Genomic DNA, 22553 nt, shown 5'->3' on the forward strand with positions numbered 1-22553 from the left:
AATAAATAAAAAGAGATATGTATTATGAATATATCACATATTTTATCACGAAGACATATAGCATTATGAAAATTATCATGACAAATATCAATAATATTGAAAAGATTTTGCCTATCATTGTGTAAAGTTCCTAAAGCAAACTGTCGAAACTTGCCATAGGACACAATGTTTGTTAGCATATAGGTTAACAGGTTAAGGAATATATTACATTTACAGTACATGACGACCGTCGTGGAAGGATGAGGTGAGCGCAAGGTACAGTCGTAACTTTAGTATCAGATTACATTTCAATTCTAATCAATAAAAACAATAGAACTGGCGTCCGAATTTCGATACCAGATATTGCGTTATTGCCTTGGGCCTGTATATATATACACTGTGTTGTCGGCGCACTGCTGTTCTGTATTGATGGCCGACCAGGAGTATGACGTTATCACACCAAACCGTTGTTGCCTAGGGCGATGTGTGATGTACCGTGTCCCTATATAACTGTCAAACGCTCGTGGATACCTTATCGCCCAACACCCTCTACAGTTTCACGTGTTGACAACTCGGCCTGACAAAATCTACCCCGGGGCAATATCACTTTTCCGCCATTGATGCCACACGGCGGATCAGTGCCTCCCGTTTCATTCATTTAGTTGCACCTGCCTGAATATACATGTGATGATTGGTACACAAGGTGAGGTGAAAGTCGCGTGGGCAGGAGTCCACATGCATATAAACTTAAAACATGAAAGGTGTGATAATTGTCTTTAATTATGGTGTTATTAATTCCTTGAATACCAAAATCAACTAACTTGTATGTAAATACTAAACAATGTATTATAAAGTATTATGAGACATTATATGTGAATAAGAGTTCAGAAGCGTGCACAATTAAGCATACATGTAAAATGTTAACAAATGTATATTTCCTGTCAGTTACATAATCTATAAAGTTAATATTTAAGATGTAACTGGGATATTAATTATAGCAATTAAAATTGTATATGGTAAATATATTTTGCAATGCACTTCTCATGAATCGTTATATTCGCCCATGGAATAGTTCTATAGGCGACACCAAATGAGACAGGTAGTTTGGTTCTTTGATGTTCATCAAAGGAATCTGTACTCTGTGCTTGACTGTATGGCTTTGAAGTTGGACATCGCTCTATACATAATCTTCAAAGAAAGACTCTGTAGACCCGTGATTGGTCAGGATTTTTCTCCTTTGATGATGCCTTCAGTTTTTGAAATATTCCGGGGTGGATATTACGAAAGTGATAGTAACCCCTGGAATATCGAGAATGATATGCCAGTGGTGTGCTGTATATTCAGGTGTTTCGACTGTATCGTAGTTTTACTAGAGAAATATATCAACATAACTGAGAACACAGATGCATGCATTATTTTTTTGACTTAGTGTTCAATTTACATGCTAGGGCGATGACTGAGTGATTAAGATGACCCCACATATTACTACAAGCCATTAACCCCTGGGTCGTCAGTTCGAATAAATGATGGGCAACTGCCTGTATTATACTGATCGTTGGTCGGTCATTTTTTCTCAGTGTACTTCGGCTTTCCTTCACCCCTGCCACGTCCTGACTTGGCTGCCAGAACTGGCGTTAGAACGTTAAGCAAATAAAACCTTATGAGGTCTAAACTGTGTTACTTATATGGTCTCGAAACACAATAATACATATAAAACATGGACTTGGCCCTCAATAAATAATCCCAAAATGTCATGACTTTGAAGATTTGCTTGCAATAAAATAGCCTTGACGTACCGCGATATATACTCGTTTGATTCCTTTTTACTAAATCTATTTTCTAAACGTCTGCGAAATACGCACAATTGTATTCCACGCGAGGATAGTTTGTTTACATTAATCTGTGATATCCTCACCTAATCGTCATCATTATTCAACTTTACCAGAAGTTCAATAATGTCTAAATTGTCAATATATGTTTAGGAGAGATGGTACTAGTAATAAAACCCTGAACGAAACCTGCAGATATATAAATGGCGTTTCAATGACATTTCAATGATTCTCAAGAATGAATATAATCCTTACTCCAAGTAATTTTGTCCTGAAGTATTTCTTAGAAATTGTTCTTCAATCCCCTATAATACTTACTCATTATGAATGATGTTATCAAATGGTTCGGTTGAACTTATAAAATTATCATTTAAAAATTGCAAATAAACATTAACTTTTATGACATAAATGTGACTTTAGCTACGATGTGATATCCGTTCAGCAAGCATCATATATTCAGAGACTAATGATAGCGATAAAATGAGAGGAGCAAAGTGCATCACAACACTTTTACATTGTATACTGTGAAAGAAACATTACAGAAACTATTTTATTACAATTGTTTCTACTTGGTTTCTATTAGTAAATGTATTTGGTTGACGAAATAACATTTCGAGATGCTTAAAATCAAATAACTCACTGTCCATCAAATAGGACAAATCACAAAGCATGTGAATTTTAAAATTTACGTTAACTTAATATCAACAGACACGTGTAAAAATAATGAACTAAAGTGATTCTTTATCTATTTTTTCTTTTGTTATATTAACAAAAGAAAAAAACCATTGAGAAGTTATTTATAAACAGATAAAGCATCGGAAACAACGGAGTCAACATGAAATGCTTCCCTATGGGGTTGACTAGTAGGCATGACCTTCCTGAAGCCGACGTTAGCCGTCTTCTGTGATGACAGACCGGTACGTCCTACCGTCCAATTCTCTATTGATGATAGGAACTGAGGGTCTTCTCTGTACAAACATGACAGTAAAGCTAGCTTCCATGCAGATGATGCCGTCTCTACCAGCTCTGTCAACGGTTTAAAATTTCCTGACTAAGTTGATTAAGAATCCCTAAAGTGAAAATGTTATTTGATTTGCGACCTGCTATACGCCAAAAACGGCTGGAGAAGTTGTTCGTCTTTCTGACTACTCGAATCCATTGTGTGTCCTGGGCTTAGGTAGGAAGTGTTTCTTGTAGCATTCATGGACTAACGTTTAGCTTAATGAAGGTTTAGTGCTTTATAAATGTATTGTTGTGATCTTAAATTGTTCTGATCACTAGATAACTTCTACCAGACCATAATCTGTAGCTCCTATTTTTAACCAAACAATGTGCGAATGGTCCCTTACAGAAAAACCGAAATGATGTAAGGAAATAGCACAGAAATGTTAACTCGCCGGCATGATAAGACAAGGTTGATTTAAAGTATAAAGACATATTTCCTATATTCTTCTACAATTTTCCTACACGAATTCCTGATGTATATGCATACAACATGTAACACAGTAATATTTTCTATCACTTATTAATTGAAAATAAAGAGAAATAGTATTTGGATTACGTGAGACTCCTGTCTTAAACCCACACAACAAACCTGTACACATTTCAGTTATTCACTAATATGAACATTAATTTTGTCCATATAACGTTTGATTGATTTTTGGTATACGAATGCAACATTTATTGGAATAATTTTACAAAGAAATAATAATGATTGTATCACATTTGTGTTTGATACATATACGAGTATGTTGCTGTGGATAGCAATATCTAACAAAAAGTGCATCATATCTAACTCGGTATTTATGTAATCTATAATCTAACGGAGGGATATCAGATATTAACAATTGTGATAACACATATTTATTCTAACTTACTTGTTAAGATTAAACAAATACCAATATGTATAATGATATCTTGGTACTACGACTGTCATTCAAATAATTTGATTCCATAGGTTTAATTACATTACCCATCGCTCTATTAAATATCTTATGTTTATGACGGAGCCCTTGGTGAACAGTGGTTACCGTCTTAGGAAAATGATTAATATGTATAAGGTAGTTCCATACTACGCCTTTGCTAACTTTACATAATGTTAACCTAACCGGGCTGATTTCTTTAACACTTGACACTTGATTCATAAATGTTTAACGTACTTCCCCCTCACTTGAGGGTAAGTCCCATTCATACGAACGACGTGCGGCATATTCATGTGGTATATGAGCTAGCTAATGAATCCATTCGTTGATTTATATCAAATATTTATAAGTTTTTTGAATCTAATGGTTATTTGGTTGAACGAAAAGAGTTGTAAATGAAAAACATAAATATTACTAACATAATATTTCACCCCATTTGGGATGATGCAGGAGAATCTCAGTGCGCGAGGTAAGTTCATACTTTGTCAACCACGAAGCTTAAGGATCTTATCCAGAATATTATCCCGACTATTGAGATCCCCTGCCTCACCCTTCAAAGGGTGAACTATTTTTTCTCCTACCCAGTGCATCACTTTGTGTTTCACGTGCAAAGATCTCGTGCAGCTTGTCTTAAGCCTATGGTGAGATAAACAAATACAACATCGGTGAAATTGCAGATATCCATGTCCGGTGTAAGAAGAAAGCTTATTCTTCTTTATTTTTCTTCTGGCAATCCAGAAGAAAAAAATGAACTATAATTTGAATTATATATTCTATCGTTTTATCATCTTGTATCACTTATCACTAACTCGATATTATTGACATTTGTCTTTAGAATTTAAGAGAACAACTTTATTCGCCATCATCCCCTAATGTCTAGTGATTGCCCTAACGTAATTGTTGACTTATATGAGAATTCGTTTTATTTATTTCTTTTAATCAAGACCAAAACTACAACTTCTCTAGTTTCGTAGTATTTTTACGGTTAAAACGTCTACGTCAATACCGCCAACAGACGGCCTGTTATTATCAATTAGTTTAGCTGGAGCCCATTTCTCGCAATTACGTATTATGTTCACGTAAATAGTTTTGAATATACGTTTAAAGGGCTTCTCCCTGTAACAATATGCCTTTATGGGAGCAAAGTTGATTAGTTGGGCTAGCGTCGAGATGAAGGCACCACAAGGCTCCTTACATGTATAGAGATCATTTCACAGTCCTCGTCACCATACTCCGTTGTTTACTGTGATGTTTTGATCTGGGTACCCTGGAACTTCAATGTCTCATAACCGTTTATTGTATCTTAAGCTTTTGTTTCTAATTAAGTGTAGAACATATAAAATTATCTTCTTTCTTTTTCATTGAGTTTCATTTTATTTCATTTTTTCTTGAAAAATACAAAAAAGATGATTATTCTCGTTCAGGTTTTAAACGACAAATATGAAGAATTAGATGATTCCATCTTTATACTCGTTCATATATTATAAGTAATGTATTAATTAAAAAATGATGATTTTTGGGTGTATCTTATTAAGGACAATATACCACTAAATTATTTCTTAGAATTGAAGGAAAGTAAATTAGTAAATACAAGATGGTGCTATGCATATTCTTTTTACTGGCAAGTCCGTTTGACTTTTTTTTTCAATTATTCGTAAACATTATACTTTAATTCGGTAGTTTTAATTTGAGAAAAAATCCTGTATTATGTAATAATATAAATATTAAAAAAAACATATTTTGAAATAGCTCATTGCCTATGATATAATGAAGTTTATGAATCTCCTACACTATCTCATACTATGGCACCGATTAGTCTTTACCTAGTGTTTAAATAATGTAAATGATTTTTAAAAATGAAAATATTGTTACAGATATTACAATTTTATAATCATAAGAATATTAAGGCGGGCTATTCGTGATCTTTGTAACATACGTAACTGTGATGAGAAAAGACATCCATTTTCATAACTGCAAAAACAGACTAAGGGAGGCCTGTTTTCCCCTTTCTAAAAAAATAACTTAGTCCTAAATCTAAAGTATGACTTACGTGTAAATCACTTTGCAAAATATAGTAATAATGAAATGTTCTATGTACCAATAATTTGAATTAAATATGAGCAAAAATGCTTACTTATTCCAATTCAATTCATTTTATGAATCAATATAATTACTATCTTATTATTTTCATCTTACCTTAGGAATGTACAATTTTTTTAAAAAATCATAATTAATTTACTACATAACAATGTATTCTTTGTTAAAGACAATAAATCTTAAAATCATTTTATTTGTTCTTCAATCAATGTAGCTACCTGGGGCTTCCGTACCAGTAGCGACTAACAGTCGAAGTGTACACAGCTCAGATGTGTAGCTCCGTGAACAAATCGGAATTGTTTGTAAACAAAGGTTCAACAGAGATAATTATACTTCTCTGGAATACAACATCGACAGGTGTAAAAATGTCCAACCGTGCCGATCGGCGGTGAAATCCGTAATTACTGCACACGGGGACGAAGAGAATAGCCGTTTTCTCTGCCGAATAGACTGATCGATATCATCATGAATATTCAATTAGGCGAGTCACGTGCTTCCCAAGTGGTAGTTTTCAAAGTGGTTCGACCAATTGGGTATGACAAGTACTGTTAAGAATTGAGTTTCCCCTGAAAAACCAAATTTGGCCTCTCACAGTGAAAAGTTGGCGGACAAGTGGGGATTTTAGCCATATCCCGGCTGGATGAAATAGAATTATTATTTACATATAATAATTCGTTCTACTATGGCTACGCTCGCTGAAATTTCTCCACAAAATTCTGGTTTTCATTCGGAGAGCCCAGGAAGTCCAAATCCGCGGATGCTGACGGAAATGATCAGTCGAAACAAGTTTTTGGAAGGTACGTGCATCTCCATATTGATTGTCCGTTTTAATATTTCAATATCAATCAGCGGCCGAGTATCTGATTTAATAGGCACAGGCTATCACAGGCGAAATCAAATTAATTTTTCTCCTTAGCATAAATTGATATTACATCCCTAACTCTATATAATTATTTAGGTTATTTGGGGGTAATTAAGTTTATTGGGAAGCGACCAGATAATCTCGGTGAATTAAAACTTGGCGATGCGAGACATTGTATGTTGATTATATGTGATAAAGTGACTTTGATTACCGGGACTGTTAACCCGTGCTGGGACGGACAAATTTAATCTTCCTCAACTACCGAAGGAATTCAAAACTAATTTAACAATAAACACATCTATAACATCCCCAGAAACACTTCACTTTCTCCTCTGACAACACCAGTTATATGATTAACAGTGACAATATTGGCGAAATTTTCATGAGTTTTAGATAAGAGGTAATTGTTTTATGGGAAGAAGGTTATATGACTTAGCCTGTTAGTTCTATGAAATTCTACAACTATATACCAAAGGTATCGGTATCTAAATTATCTGATTGGTTCGGAAGGATGATAACATTAATGAAAAGGTGAGTGCCCCAAATAACATTGTATTACTTTCGGAATAATTTATATATTGAAAATTGTATTTATGTATCATCTATTTACTAACAGTTATTGTAAAATTTTAATTACTCTGACTTCTTTTAATTTATCATTTAACTGTTTAAGAAGTATTCTGCATTTACATGATAAGACGTTCTGCGAAGTTTTAAATGTATCTAAAAAGATACACTTTCCACATATGCTGTAAAACGCCTTCTTTACATGATGCGAATTTTACCTGTTTTTTATATGGCTTGTGACATTTATTTTAATGTCAGTCGTTTCTATAATAACGGAGAAACTGGTAAATGTGACAGATGAATAGGATGATTTGCCAGGTAACTTCCATCTGTCGTTACCATCATCCTACTGGCCCCGGGATACAGTCTTCCTTAACTAGTTCACAATATGGACACACCTGTTCACTAACCAAATAATACCACTAAATATACTGACTTTATTCTCAATGGGATAAATACAACATGATCTTCTTAGACATATTGATGGACGATTTATCACTACGATACATTTTCTCTTTTGTAAATACAAATATAAAGGTAATATCTTTAAAACAATATTTAATTAAACATAAACATAGTTTAAAGATTAAGTTGAAATAATATATAATAATGCTCAAATCTTAATACGCCATGACCATGATGTTAAAAAATTCTAAACATTTAACATGATACTATCTGATCTTGTTAGATATATCGATGGATGATTTGCCACTATGATATATTTTCTCTATTGTTCTCTATAAACATAATGGTATCATCTTTAAATAATATTTTTCATCTACAGAGTTTAAGAGTCTATTTAAAGATAAAAAAAAACATGACCACCATGCTAAAAAATCTTCTAAATATGTATATCTATCTATCTATCTTTTTCTTTCCCGAAAATAGTATGTAATATACAAGATGATTTGATATTATTTAACACATATATATCGTAATAATTGATTAGTGGCATACGTATATTTATCTGTGTATACTATATGTGACAAAATATACAAAGGTATTTAGCTGACCATTATCAGGTTTTGTGGGAAATACATAGGCCACTTAAGACAGGTGCGAAAATCCGGAACTACACGATAGGTGATAAACTCATTACGGTCTCGTATCAAAAGAGAAGAACTGGAACAATTGTCCGTTTACATTCACATTTTACTTAGGGTTACCTAACAGATATTGGTTAGAATAAAGAGAAACAGGTTGATTTTGTATCTTTTATCTAATTTGGTTTTAATTTCAATAAAAAATTCAAAATTACGTTTTTTTTCAATATTTCTGTAATGGTAAATATCGATTGATTGATTTTCTGCATGTTGATATTTTTTCCAAAAATGGCCTGTTTTTTTTCGATTTGATAATTGATACAGTGTTTACTTACAATAACCATATTTGTGAAATCGATGCTTACTTATTTTTCAATTATTTTTAGACAGACACTAAATTGTACTTATAATATGATAGCAGCCATATTTGTGAATACTTTTAATTAACCTTTATCAGCAATTTTATGGCAGGTAAAGTGACATAGAATTAAGAATTTTCATCTAATAAAGGGAAAGATGCAAACTAAAAAGAACGATTTTTTTCTATCCTGAAAACTATTTGAATTCCAAATATAGTCCTCTTTTATCACAGGCATATTGATAGCGGACTGCTTTATCTTCTCAGTCATCTGGACATTTTCCTCACACAGAACTATGTTTTTGTAATCTGCTTAAAATCTGAGGGGATTCCACTTTTATCTCATTTGACAGGTATGTCGCGTAATCCGACATTTCAGAGAAAAATCGAATTCAGATCGAGTAGGGCACGCATATTGTGTCTCTGACTTTGACCAGTGTTCCGTGACGACACATCACTAGTAGGCACGTGGCTACCACGGTATCTGTCAACCGTGACGAAAGCTACACCTGCTCCAGAAAAAAACCCGACTCAAAATCATACATGCTTAACTACAGTCACACATGTTGGGTTTCTTTCATCTTAAGACCATCGAAAGCTCATTCATAAATTCATAGATAAGATTTTTTGAAGTTATTCAGTCATTCACAAATTTAGAAATTAATGAAGACCGATATCAACCAAATTATTTATACTGTGCTTAACATGGCTAAGAAATGAAAAAAAATTACATAATTCATTTGATATTAAAATAGGTTTGAAAAACAATGATGCTTATTAAATCTATTGTAATATATATAGAATCACAAATACCATTCAAGTAATTTGCCTTTGTAGACATTTTGAGTTTTGCGAAATGATTACCAATATATATTTGTAGGTACATTTACGTTTACCAAACATTTATATTTGTATATGGAGCACTGCACACAATGAAAAAAAAATCTACAAATGTTTTCTATGTATACTTATTCTAATGCAATTTATATTCTATGTCTAAAACTTAAAATATGTTTTAGACAGTTGTGGTATTGAATAATATTATGTATATAATGTGGTTATATTCAAGGAGAAATGAAGGTAACAATATAAAAATGAATACATATTTATTTTATGAAAGATTTCGCTTAGTAATGAAACACATAAATGTGCATTCATATATGTTATGTCCGGGTAATTGATAATTATATCATACAATTTTTTTCATGGGAATTTTGATAATGACCTTTGTTCTGAAAAGATAAAATTCATTAAACACTATTTGCTAGTCAATGCATTGAGTGTTAATATAGCATGAATATATTATCATAGAACGATACTATGCAAGTTTCCTTTTGAATTATTCATTGCAGTTAAATGTTGATCATGAATATCTACAAATCATTTTAATACTGTATGGATTAAAATGTTTCAATTAAATGTATAATGATATCAATATATCTATAATACACATAAACAAACATATTTTCATTAAAATGATATCTTCAACGGTATCTATGATTAATAATTCTATATAGATTGTGTTGGAAATAGATTCATTAAGTTCTCCTAAAATTCTTCCGTCAAATATTAATATTTCGAATAACATAAATGCGATTTGTCTGTCCTCTGAACATATGATCTGTAAACAAGCAAATGTAAAATTCATTGTTTACCAGAAAGGTTCAGTCCATGTATTTGGTTTGGTCAAAGATAATTTTCATTAATTCTGGTCATTTGGAAAATAAAAATATGTTCTAGTTGTAATGTTTAAGATAATTATAAAGTTTTTCGTGTTAAATTCTAACAAATGCATATCATTTCCTTTGAATACGTTTTTTTTTTTTCTTTGAAATTCCATATTTATTTATGACAGTCTAAAGATATATTTTAATATTTTTTTATAATTCATATGGCAAGTGAAATTAAATTAATACTACATATCGTTCGGATATGATTTACAATTTGAAATTCTCTCCGTTCTTTTCAGAGAAAATCTTACCCTAAGCACGTCAGCCAATAATTTTACCTGAAAATTTAAAATATAAATTTCATTAAAATAATTATCATATAGGGAATATTTTACTTTGAGCAATCGTACTCGACTGTTGCTCGCTGTCGACTTTCAAGCGATGTCGTTGCGATAGATAGTTAACTGTTTTTCGAATAGAGAATGGCGTTAGTCAACGTTAATGATATAAAAGGTTCTCCCTAGACGGCGAGGTCCCGATATGACTTAAGAGATAGCGGACTCTTTACTGACCTGATATGATTGAAGAGATGACTGAGGAGATACTGTAGCAGGACATGTCATTGACCTAATATTACTAAGGAGATAACATGACTGATCGGATATGACTCAAAACACAACAGGTCCGTTAACTGACCCAATATGGTTAAAAATAACAGGTCTGACCAGATATGAATGTATAGATAACTGAACCGTTAACTGACCTAATATGACTAAGGAAATAAGAAGACTTACCAAATATGAGTAAATACCCGTAATTGACCTAAATGACCGAGGAAATATATGTTACAGGATATCGAAACGATAAGATGCAGTAATGTCATATATTCCAAGACTTGTATTGTATAAATCACCTCACATAGCCGTTATGATAATACTTTATAAGTGTCTATGATAAAGAAAAACAAAAATTTAAACTTCTAAGTCTTGGATAAGTATATATAAATCGGAGCCAGGTGTTGACATATATAATACCCATTTATTACTAACTCTGACATAATAATGATGAATTGAGTTTTAGAATCAATATTTCCTTGTTTTAAATTAATTGTTCTCCTATATAATGTAGCATCATATCAGATATTTCGACAACACTGATCTAATCCTAAAATGTAAACTGTTGTTATATCTTGATCAGAGATAAGCCGCGTTATTGAGGAGAAAATCACATGTTTACTCAATATTAATGTATAATTTTAATTTTATCTTGAAACAAATCTATGACATGATCATAAACTTAAGAGTTGTATTATTTCTCTGCAACAGAGTGAACGTGTTATCAACCTAGGAGATCTATTATTATTATTCATAAAACAATTTCGATGAAAGGAGTTATCATCGAAGAAAATGCAATATTATAATATAACTATATTCCTACAAGTCTGTGATCGAAAACAAAAAATACACTCATAGGTACATTTGAACAGAAAACTTCAAAATACACAAACTTTACTTATCCTTGTTAACACATAGAATGGAATTCCATGTATTGGTGGGTCAAAAACAACGAATTTCATATACAATCTAACAATGGGCTATGTTTCTTTTATATTTTTCACAATATGGCAAAATGAAGTCAATATAAACTATCGGGTGTACTTATACAGAGTTAAATTGATGACTGAACGATATTATTATGAAATGTCTTTAAAACTTATGAATGGAAACAATATTCAATACAAAACTTCCTGACATCTTTCTGCATTTATGCTGTGTTTAAATTCAAAACACAGTATATAATATTTTGTTCACTTTGAGACAAAGTGTTGATTTATCATAAATTGTGTGAAATATAATTCATCGACAAGAACACGGGAGGGTTTTGCATGATTGGAAAAGGTAACAGTTATACTTTTGCTAAATGTTAGATATTAATATTCAACGATATTTGCACTAAGGTACAGAGGTACATATGTACTATGTAATGCTTAATATCCGTTTTTGATTAACTCAATTTTTTGTCTTAGATTTGCAATTTACATGGATTGACTTGTGTTGTATTCGGAGATGAATTACAATGCGAACCTATTTTGATATGCAATGCATACGCAATTTTGAAATAAATATACAATATAGATAAACGTCAGTATTGGGCAGTGATTATCTATATCAATCAGAGATTAATAATATAGAGTAATAGAAATAAATTATAATTAAGAAGAATACAAGAGATATGCTTGTACTTTATTCACAAATATACACATTATAAAATATGTATCTTAAATTAAAACTTTTATAGTTTTCAAGCAAACTTGCATTCATAAAAATTCTATCAAAACAATAGAAAAAAAGACAACTTTAGTAAATTACATTATAATGTCAATTTAGCATTTATATAAAATTAATATATTATGCATAATTCAAAGTTTTATTAAAAGATCATTTTAATGGCTTATTTAATAGAATATATTACAACAGCATGATCATAGAATAAACATCTGAATCAGAGAATAAAGCCAGCAAGGAGTTATCAGAACCAAAATCGTGATATTATCGACAACGGTCGTATTACAAGGCTACTAGCTGAATGAACAATATAATACACCAAATAACAAAAAAAGCATTATAAGTATGTGTAAATAGTAACCCACGTGGTACAATAATATGACATCAGCAAAGCCATATGCATAAAATATATGCACATGGCCGTGATATGTAAACAACTAAATCACGTAACATCAGAAAAAGAATTATGAGTAACATACGACACAATCACATCACATTCTATTTATTTTATTGACATTCATAAATATTTAATTTTATTTATTTTGATTCTAATTATGATTCATTCGATTTTCCTTTTTGGCAAAACTCGAATTATTTGTTTGCATCTTGGTTCAAACAAGCTCAATTTGATGATTAAAATCGATATTTATTAAGCGAGAATCATTTTGAAGAAGTAAGAATATGACATGAAATCAGAGCCTTTGTATTACGTTGGATTTATGGACTTAATGCTTCGTAATATCGACCGTGATCCCTGCTCCAGCTACCTGTCGCAGGCTAATGTACGTTTGGATAGCTATAATGACAGTTATTCATCCGAGCGCTGATATTAAGAACAAACAAATGCACACAGATCGGGCGCTAGACAGGTGAAAAACACATTATAATGCACGAGGGACCGCCATCAGCATTGAGATGAATGCGCCATCACATAGTTCTGTTGTTTGATTTTATTAAGTTAGCGGCACTTGTATCTGAAAGTCAAATTAATGGAAGAATGATCGGTACCGCGCCGTCAGTTCGGGATAATGGGAGGAGCATAGCTTGCCTGACACAGAAAACTCATGCTTGCTCACATTGTACTCATCCGCCATTAAAAACACTATATTTCCCGTCAACAACCACATGTATCCGGTCGATTTCCGACAACCGGTAGCGTTTCGTGATTACAGCAAAGAAAACAATTCCGATAAACAGTTTCCGGCATGTAGAACATCATGGTGATTGCAAGCACAACTGAACACTTCCGGTTTGAGCTGATGACAATCGAGAAATCATTAGCACTGTTTGAGGGTTTATTACAACTTCAAAAACACCATTTGTAGAGATTTCGTTAACCTGATTGGCTATAGGGATGATCTGGTAACCGAAAAATATCCTCTTAAATAAACTAATTAATTAACATAATAATATATTTCCTGTTTTAAAATAAAAAACAAAACACACTAACATACAGTGTATGTTCTACAGATTTTTACAGAAAGTATTGACTTTTATATGCACCGTCTAAATCTCCATTAGAAAATAACTAAAAGAAATGTTAATTCAGACAAAAAGTTTTTGCTTTTCAAAATATCAAGCTTTTATAATATAATTTGTTCTGTTTTGAGCATCGATAATGGACATAATACAGTTTGTGAAATAAAATCATATAGCACGTGACCGAATTCTGAATCTCCTAATGCGTAAATTGGCATATTTTTAGAATGATTTAAACAATGACGGACATGCATTTGAATAATGACGGCAGAAATTTGAATTAGCTTTACTTCTGTTTACCGACGAAACGCATCTCCTGTCTGCACGCGCTTAACTTGTCCCCAAACACCTACTGTAAAAGTTAAGTCCAGATGTCGGGCACGTGCTCAAACTAATTTGCATAACATTTGTACTCAGGTTGTAATTTATTGTATCGTTGTTTTGTGTATTTGATCGTCTGGAAGTAGGATGCGCGTGTCTAGCACGTGCGCTACGTTGCATCCGTCTGAATCACTTACGCTTACATTTGCCAAACGTTGGTTGGAATTCCGACGGGGAATGGAAAGACCTGTCACAAAATTTCTAGACGGGTGACGGCAAAGCACTTAGTTCCGAATGGCAGGTCAAACGGATTTGATTTCGCTAAGTTTATTTGAAATTAGTTGGCTATAATATCCGATTCGTTGTTGTAGCTTTCATCTTTCTACTTCCTCGTGCACGAAGGCGGTCCGACATAACACGCACGTGTTCCTTTCAGGAAAAGGATTCATCGTGCAAATTTTGGTTAGTTGTATGAACGTGTCTAAGGTCCAATACCTTTGTGATATATTAGATACCTAGAGGCATCAAACGTTGTGCAACAAATAAATAATTAAAAGTGACGATAAAACGAGTAATTACGGAAGGAAGTGACTGTTTATCAGCAATAGTAGAAAGGTTACGAGTGATTTTCGCTGGAGACTATGTTACATCGCCCGTTATTTTCTCGCTCGATATCACGAAACACAGAATTAACACGACAATACGTCTTGTATATGTTATCAACACGTATCACACTTAAGTTGCTATTTTAAGATAAAAGCATGATGACTTTCGGACTATTCGTTTCCTTTTTATGAGGTAGAATTGGAAATGCATTTCAAGTGTTTCAACAATAACCTTAGAAAGTTACCAAATGCCGACATTTTATAGTAAACAAGCAAAGAAAAGTGTTAAGCGAAATATAAAATAATTGGATTAAAAACATCAACTGAGATATTTGGTTAAGTCTTAAGACAGGGAGTATATATTCCGTTAGACCACAATCGTTGATCTGTGTTCATGGGCTGGTGGTCACAGTCGTGTGTCCACTACTGACGGACAACCATATGGCGAAATTTTGACAGGGTGTTAATGACCTTAGGCGCACGCCATCCCTCCCCCTGCCATTCAACCCTACAATTGGTCATCAGCGCCTCAGTGGGCACTGTAATGTTACCCCTAATATAAGGGCGGCCCCGTGTGACCTGTTTGGCCCCTAGGGATCCGCGACCGCCGACCAGTGGCTGCACTGGTCAACAATACATGATCTCTCACCTTGACGGGTCGGCTTTGTCGGACATAAAGACCGCACCTGGCCGGGTATGTCTCGTCAATCGTTAAAACTGACCACTGTCATATATGGATATCACGTATCTCTTCGATCCAGCGTGACCCCTGTCGATGTTGTGTTGAACTAGTTTTATTATAACGGTTAGAGATTATCAGTGCCTGATAGGCTCTGTATTAATTTAATTACGGGTCCACACAAGGCAAATCACAAGTTTTATGTAAATCATTATTTAGTGTATATTATATCAAAAATATAATATTGCGTATACTCTTTACTGTTAAAAAGATACAAATGCAATCGTTTACTATGAAATTTAATGCATAATGATAGTGCTGATGTTAGATTTACTAGGTAAATGAATGAATATTTAATATTTATCATATCTTAAATATCAATACAGTATTGCATGGACCTTCCCGAGATAAGTAAGATAAATGCATACTAACGAAAGACAAAGATACAGAAGCGCATGCTAACGTTCAAAGGGATAGTGCGTTAGGTTTTGTTACGCAAACTTAAATGCCCTATTTTTGCTACCTATACTACTATGATTTTCAGAATGTTATCAATTCATTATGTTACTCCTATTAAGTATCTAATAATGTCACACTACACTTAATCAAAATATTTTGCCAGGAAAATGTGCTGGCAATTACATGTCCTTGTCAATTAAATGCCATACCATCTTGGAAACGCGTCCGAACCGCTATCTAGTGACATCCGAACACTTGAAAAGTGTTAGATCAAGTAATTCTATAAACACGTTCGTTTAACGAGAACTAATGGTTGGCCAAATTGGATTAGATATGAGGGCACCGTTGGTAATGATACCCTATTTAGTCTATAACAAATACATTGTTACATTGTGTTTAAGCTATACGACGGGTTTCAGCCAATCAGCGAGTGTAAACAATGACAATAGCATAAGCTATTGTTTTATGATGACTTTGCAGCAGCCGTAAAACAAATTGCTGGAAGTCCTCGTTCGGACGTGAGGACTGGGAAATTAGTTATATCATTTCCCTTTTTCTATTGTCTATCAATCATTTTCAGTATTGTAAGGTCCATATTAAAATCGGTAAAAGCATTCATGTATTTGTTCCATATAGCCTATTTCGATGTAAAATACCACTTAGAGATATAATTTGACTCTTTCAGCGTCTGGAAGTGTTATATTGACTTAAGCTTATAATATAACTAATGTTTAGTATTTGTGCATTGAAATTGATTGACAGTGCTATGATTACCCTAAGAATGATAGCCAAACACAACAATGGACACGCGTTCGAGAATGCTTTTACGAAACGATACTTCTTTCCATTCACTCTTTTCTTTCATAAACTATACCCGCTTACAACAAGGGGATTCGTTCATCGGTATGATTGTATAGATGTATGGTATTTCTAAGCAATATAATAAAATGTTCTTGTTGCTGTGGTTTTATTTATAAAATGGAAATTAAGTTAAGCATATTTGAAAATAATATTCATTGATAAAACAAGGATTGGAAAAAAACACACACACATAAATTTCTTTCATATTTAGTCACTATTCCACCCTCTCCCCTTTCTTTTCCTTTTTAACACACATATGTCCGTCATATCTCTTTATCGATTTTCGATTAATCATTCACATAAAAAATCATGAAGACTTGATATGCTGTGATTCTGTGTCCTTTTCATAGAGCGGATAGCCGGAAGGTTGGTTTCGATGAAACTTACACTGGCGAGCGAGCGGCGTGGCCGAGCCATCTGTTGAGGAGTGATATCGACAACGGGTATCAGTTACACAAGGCGGAGCTCAACGCTATTCTCTGGGCCCAACTCCTATGTCTTTTTGTGTCTCCGTTCCGTGTTTCTGTGACGTTATGAATAAAAGTAACTGTTTAACTCAGCACTCACGACATATGTAGCAAAGCAATAAATATCCGGTTCCGAGAGTCCTCTTTGTTATTTCCCGATGCACACTACCGTTGGAACACATGCCTGATATTTCGGAAAATAAAAAATCAAAATTATAGTTATTAAGAATTGTAGTTGCACCATATCCATCTTAAGTTTTATGACAAGTATGAGGTCAATGTAATGGAACAATATAATTTCGAAATCGGAATTTGCATTTTATGTTATGCAAAATTTTTGAAAAGAATATGCATCTTTTGTCGAAAAATTCTCATTGGAGTTATAAAACTTTTTTTTCACAAAAATAAACATGAATCACAATATTAAACCTTTTAAATAAGTTTTTAGTTCATACTTGTCAATCGGGGTTCCTTACATATTTTTTATGTAAACTGATCATATGCATTGTGTGAGTGCGCTCCTCCGTGTTAAACAATTCCTCTGTTCTAGTGGGTTGTAATTCTGATGAATTCACTGGTATGATACAGTGTATAGGAAGAATAAATAAAGACATTGCCGAGTACCCGCATATTCTACGCAACGGTATTCAGATAACACAATGTGAATCAGCAATGTCTAACCTTGAAAATCGCACTAATTTCTACGTGATTCTATTTACATTATGCTGATACTGCGGAAATGGACCATGAGTTAGCTTTTGTATTTGGTGGAAAACACTGGCTTTATACTTTAAATTGATGACGTTTAGAAGAAAATGAGATCTGCAGACAATGGCTAGGAAGGGAAAATTAATTTTGCTTAAAATTACGTGAGGTTATATATGTTACAGAGGTTCAAACATATATTATTTATCATTTTAAATGGACTTTAAAGGATACCTTTCTATGCTTCTCTCCCCATATCGTGCATATATAATATTTTAACGATAAATAAACTTCAAATACGACATAAGACTTCATATATATATATATTTGCATTAACGTAATACACTCCCTTTAAATGATGCCCAGCGTTTCGACATTTATCTATACATTGGTTACCAACACCAAATACGAATTAGAACCGAATTAAACAGCCAATGAGTGTTTTGTTTGAAGGTAGGTATTGTTAAAATAATAACGTATATTATTTTATTTTTCAAGCAACGTTCGCCTTTGATCTATAGGTATTCTATATTAAAGGTTACCAAGAGTTGGTATTGTGCATCACATGATATTCGCACAGCATTCTAATCTCTAAGATGAGACAAGAACAAAAAGATGATCAAATGTCGAGAAAGGGATTCAATCGTTACGTTATCCTTTACAAATTAATAAAGACTCCAAAAATTATCGATTTATTCAACGTGATACCAAATTTTGTTAAAAGGTCCACTTCAATAATGAAACTATTTCATATTTCGATATTTAATAATGGCAACACCGAAGCATTTATATAGATCTACAGTACATACAAATACAATTTCCTTCATTTTCAGAAAATCCACCGTTAACCATGATGTCTAGGTACTATGTGCAAAACAAAACGCGAAATGGATGATTTTATAGAAAGTATAGATGTTAACTTTTAACGTTCTACTCTGAATATTTGCTCCAAAGAAGATAAAATATTATTGCCATCATATAAACCGTGATTCTTATAGCAGACATCAAATTGATGTAAGGCTGATTTCCATTAAACCGATATATTTTTTCAAACTTGGTCATGTATGGTTGTAAAAGTAATGGAATAAAACAAGAACCTAAAAGTTTAACACAGTTTTTATTAATGCAGTATACTTTGAATTCATAGATCCAACGACCCTTGACTTTTAACAGAAGCAAACAAACAATTAAGTATGCCTTAAACCTGTCTACGCGGAAGTCTCTGTCCGTTCGGTAGGCAAATGTATTATCAAATTGTTCCCAGAAAATCGTGAACAATTACGCAATACCGGTTTACAATGTTTCCCAGAACAATTCACAATAGTGGGGATGTAGTTTGGCTTCACATTTAACATCAGAAGCGATAAGAACCATGGTTGAAGACAACGTTTTTGTCCCGATCGGCGCGAATAGGGACCGTTATCGTACTGTGCTTTCTTCCCTTTTTCTACCCTAGCTCGCCACAATGCAATGCTCTAACTGCAGTTCCTGCTAAAGTTGAATATTTAATGGAGAATTTTATAGGAGATGTTATATAAGATATGATGTGGTTGCAGTATGGATTTTGCCCGAGTCGTCCATGAGAGCACTCATGCATGGAGATAGCATATGCTCCCTAAATTGACATACAATGACTTCTCCCTCAAGTCGTTATCTTGCGAGATCTTGGCGAGATAACAGCCTATAGTCCTCTGTTTATGGCATGGCTGTATTTGCATGTTGTTTGAGATTCGATACCCTAGTCATGTTAACAGATCATTCCTGACAACTATTCACAGGTTAACACATTTAGGATGAGGTTCATGATGCAATGCTTATATATAAAACATAAATATTTTTAAAAAAATAAGAAATAATTATAAGCTAACATTACCAGCAATTTAATTCAATATCTCTACTTTACATTGAAGCTTAAAATCAAATTTGAATTTATTAATTATATTTCACTTAATCTTGGCGCGACTCATGTAACATCTCCCACGTTTTCAATCTTTTATCTCTACATATATTAAGTGATATGGTATTTTAATCACATGTTCATGACAACAATATGAATGTTTACATGTGAATTACATAGTATGTACAATGAACATGGTCGATGATTTGCAAATTAAAGTAAGTTTACAAAAAAAACAAGTCTTGTAACATATAACCAGATCAAAATATTTAAGCATGATCGATTCCCACTTATGAAAAACACATATAAATAAAACTAAGACTATTAACATTACTATTATAGAAACACATTTGCTATTTCGTTTTAGAACTAGTGAAAGTTAGTTTTGGAAAGGTATCCATTTCATATTTTCCGTTTGTGATTTTATCGTCATAGCAACAAACAATAGGTCGATATTAAAAGCCAAATGCATGAAACAAACAAGCAATCTGATTTCATATTATGTGTGCAATAACAAAAAGTTATTTATTTGGACAGAATAAAGTTTTGAACAATGCTGCGCAATACTAGCTGAAATCCATTTACAGAGTTCTAACGTTATTTACTTTTAAAAATAATAATACTGCATATCAACCCCTGATATATAGTTACACGTGAATAAAAGTAAAGTGAATCAGTTTATAGAGATTCTTACACCTCACACCTTATTGCCAACATAAAACAAAACAATGGAAGGCCAAACATTCTTTATGCACTTGTATAGATGAACATGTATGTATTTGTTGACAGTTTTTTCTAGCCGTTTGTTCCTTCGACTTTAATACATTACAATTCCGAGAAAAACTACATGAAATACAATAATGAAAGACAAATAACAGTTGGATGCAATACATTTGCATCACTATATTCACTTACATAGACTTATTTTCTTGGCGGTGTTCTAGCTTCAGGTCTCTTCAATTTTGAAAACAATACCCTGTCGAGAACAACTTGCTCGATAAAATGTATGGTGTTGTGTTGTTTCTTTCTCCTTCTTGTGCTTCAGATAAAAATAACTCGAGTTGGTAATTATGACATTTATAACGTAACGAACGGCTATAACAAGTATTATACAACCAAATATCAATTTAAATAACTAACATTAGTAGACATGTTTATGAGAAACTGGCATCGCCATCAGGCGCGCTGGACATATATGTCCGTCAACCCATATGCAAGCTAACGTTTGTGTTCAAATCTCTGTCAGCTTGCAAGCAACTTAACAACACTTAAGTATTATTCGGTATCTTAAAAACTGTTTCAGAAATTGCATTTCGTACTGTTTGGTATATTGTATTTACAGGGGTTTAAATATAACAAAAATCAGAAGAACAGAGTAAAATAAAAAATGGGAAAAGTTATAAAGAAAATCTGCGGTAAGCTAACAATACAAGCAGTAACATCAATGATGCCGGTATAGAAGAAGGGAGGTAACAATTACGTGAACATGTAATAACATTTGCATGTCTGAATTCGGAATAAAGTGAATAAGCCACATGCAAATAAACATGGCAAGCGTCCGTCCCGATTACATATACAGTTTTTCAAAACACCCGCTTTCATATCGGAGTTTGCGAATACCGTCGGCCATCTTATTGTAATGTTTCAAAGTCGAAGTGATATAAAATTGAATTAAAGAACCTTTAAGAGTGAGACTGCGCGTTAAATTTGTCAGATTACGGTCGGAAGTTTCGGCAACACTGGCATCTCGGTATGATTGGTGAGAAAGGAGAGCGGCTTTAATTGAATCAGCCTGATGGACGTTTCAGCATCGTCAGCTCCCTCGCATAGGCCTGCAGCTCTTAATCAAATCAGCTTCCCCACTCGACATATTTATCTGATTTGGGCCCGTCATTTCTTCCTTTCCTTACTATGTAGTGTTTGAGTTACATTAACATTTTCGTCAAAATGAGTTCGAAATTTTGCATCTCTGTCTTCGCCCTGTCGGTTTAATTAGATTAGTCGCAAGGAGGTGTTTGGTACTGTCATCCACATCCCCCTGGAAACGTTAGGAGGAGATAAATAATTTCAGTCTCATTACGGCAGAGTCTTAAAGTCGAACATTGTAGATCGTGACAGGCTGCCTGTCGGCAGAAAATGAAACTTGAAAATACATAGGTTTAAACTATCCTCTACCTCACTACAGCACTAGTTGGAGAGGCATAGATTAAGACACCACGAGTGTCAATTTGTGACGAAATAAGAACAGTGCTACATCCTTGAAAAAAGTTTCATGGGATAAGTTATGTGCATGCACTGTTTCGTTAATATATCCATACGCATTTTTTAGCTAACCTATGTTTGTGGAAGAGATGTATAACTCAACATGTAACGCGACGGTTATTCATAGATTAAAATGTCCATGGGGGAAATTTACAAAAGAAAAGTAAAATAAAATAAAAAATCAAAAAAAATAAAGAAATGTGACC

The 22553-nt window shown here is 33.2% G+C and overlaps 1 protein-coding gene across 2 annotated transcripts in view; it reads left to right on the forward strand.

Moving 5' to 3' along the window:
• The first annotated feature begins 6420 nt into the window (after positions 1–6420).
• The window catches only part of LOC138321871 (LIM/homeobox protein Lhx3-like), a 33241-nt gene continuing 17108 nt past the window's right edge, over positions 6421–22553 (forward strand). For both annotated transcript variants that reach the window (XM_069265874.1, XM_069265875.1), the window contains exon 1: positions 6421–6624. In XM_069265874.1, coding sequence (XP_069121975.1) covers positions 6510–6624 — 115 coding nt within the window. In that variant the 5' untranslated portion in view covers positions 6421–6509. The remainder of the gene's footprint in view (positions 6625–22553) is intronic.

This window comes from Argopecten irradians, chromosome 4 (assembly GCF_041381155.1).
Source record: "Argopecten irradians isolate NY chromosome 4, Ai_NY, whole genome shotgun sequence".
Taxonomy (NCBI): domain Eukaryota; kingdom Metazoa; phylum Mollusca; class Bivalvia; order Pectinida; family Pectinidae; genus Argopecten; species Argopecten irradians.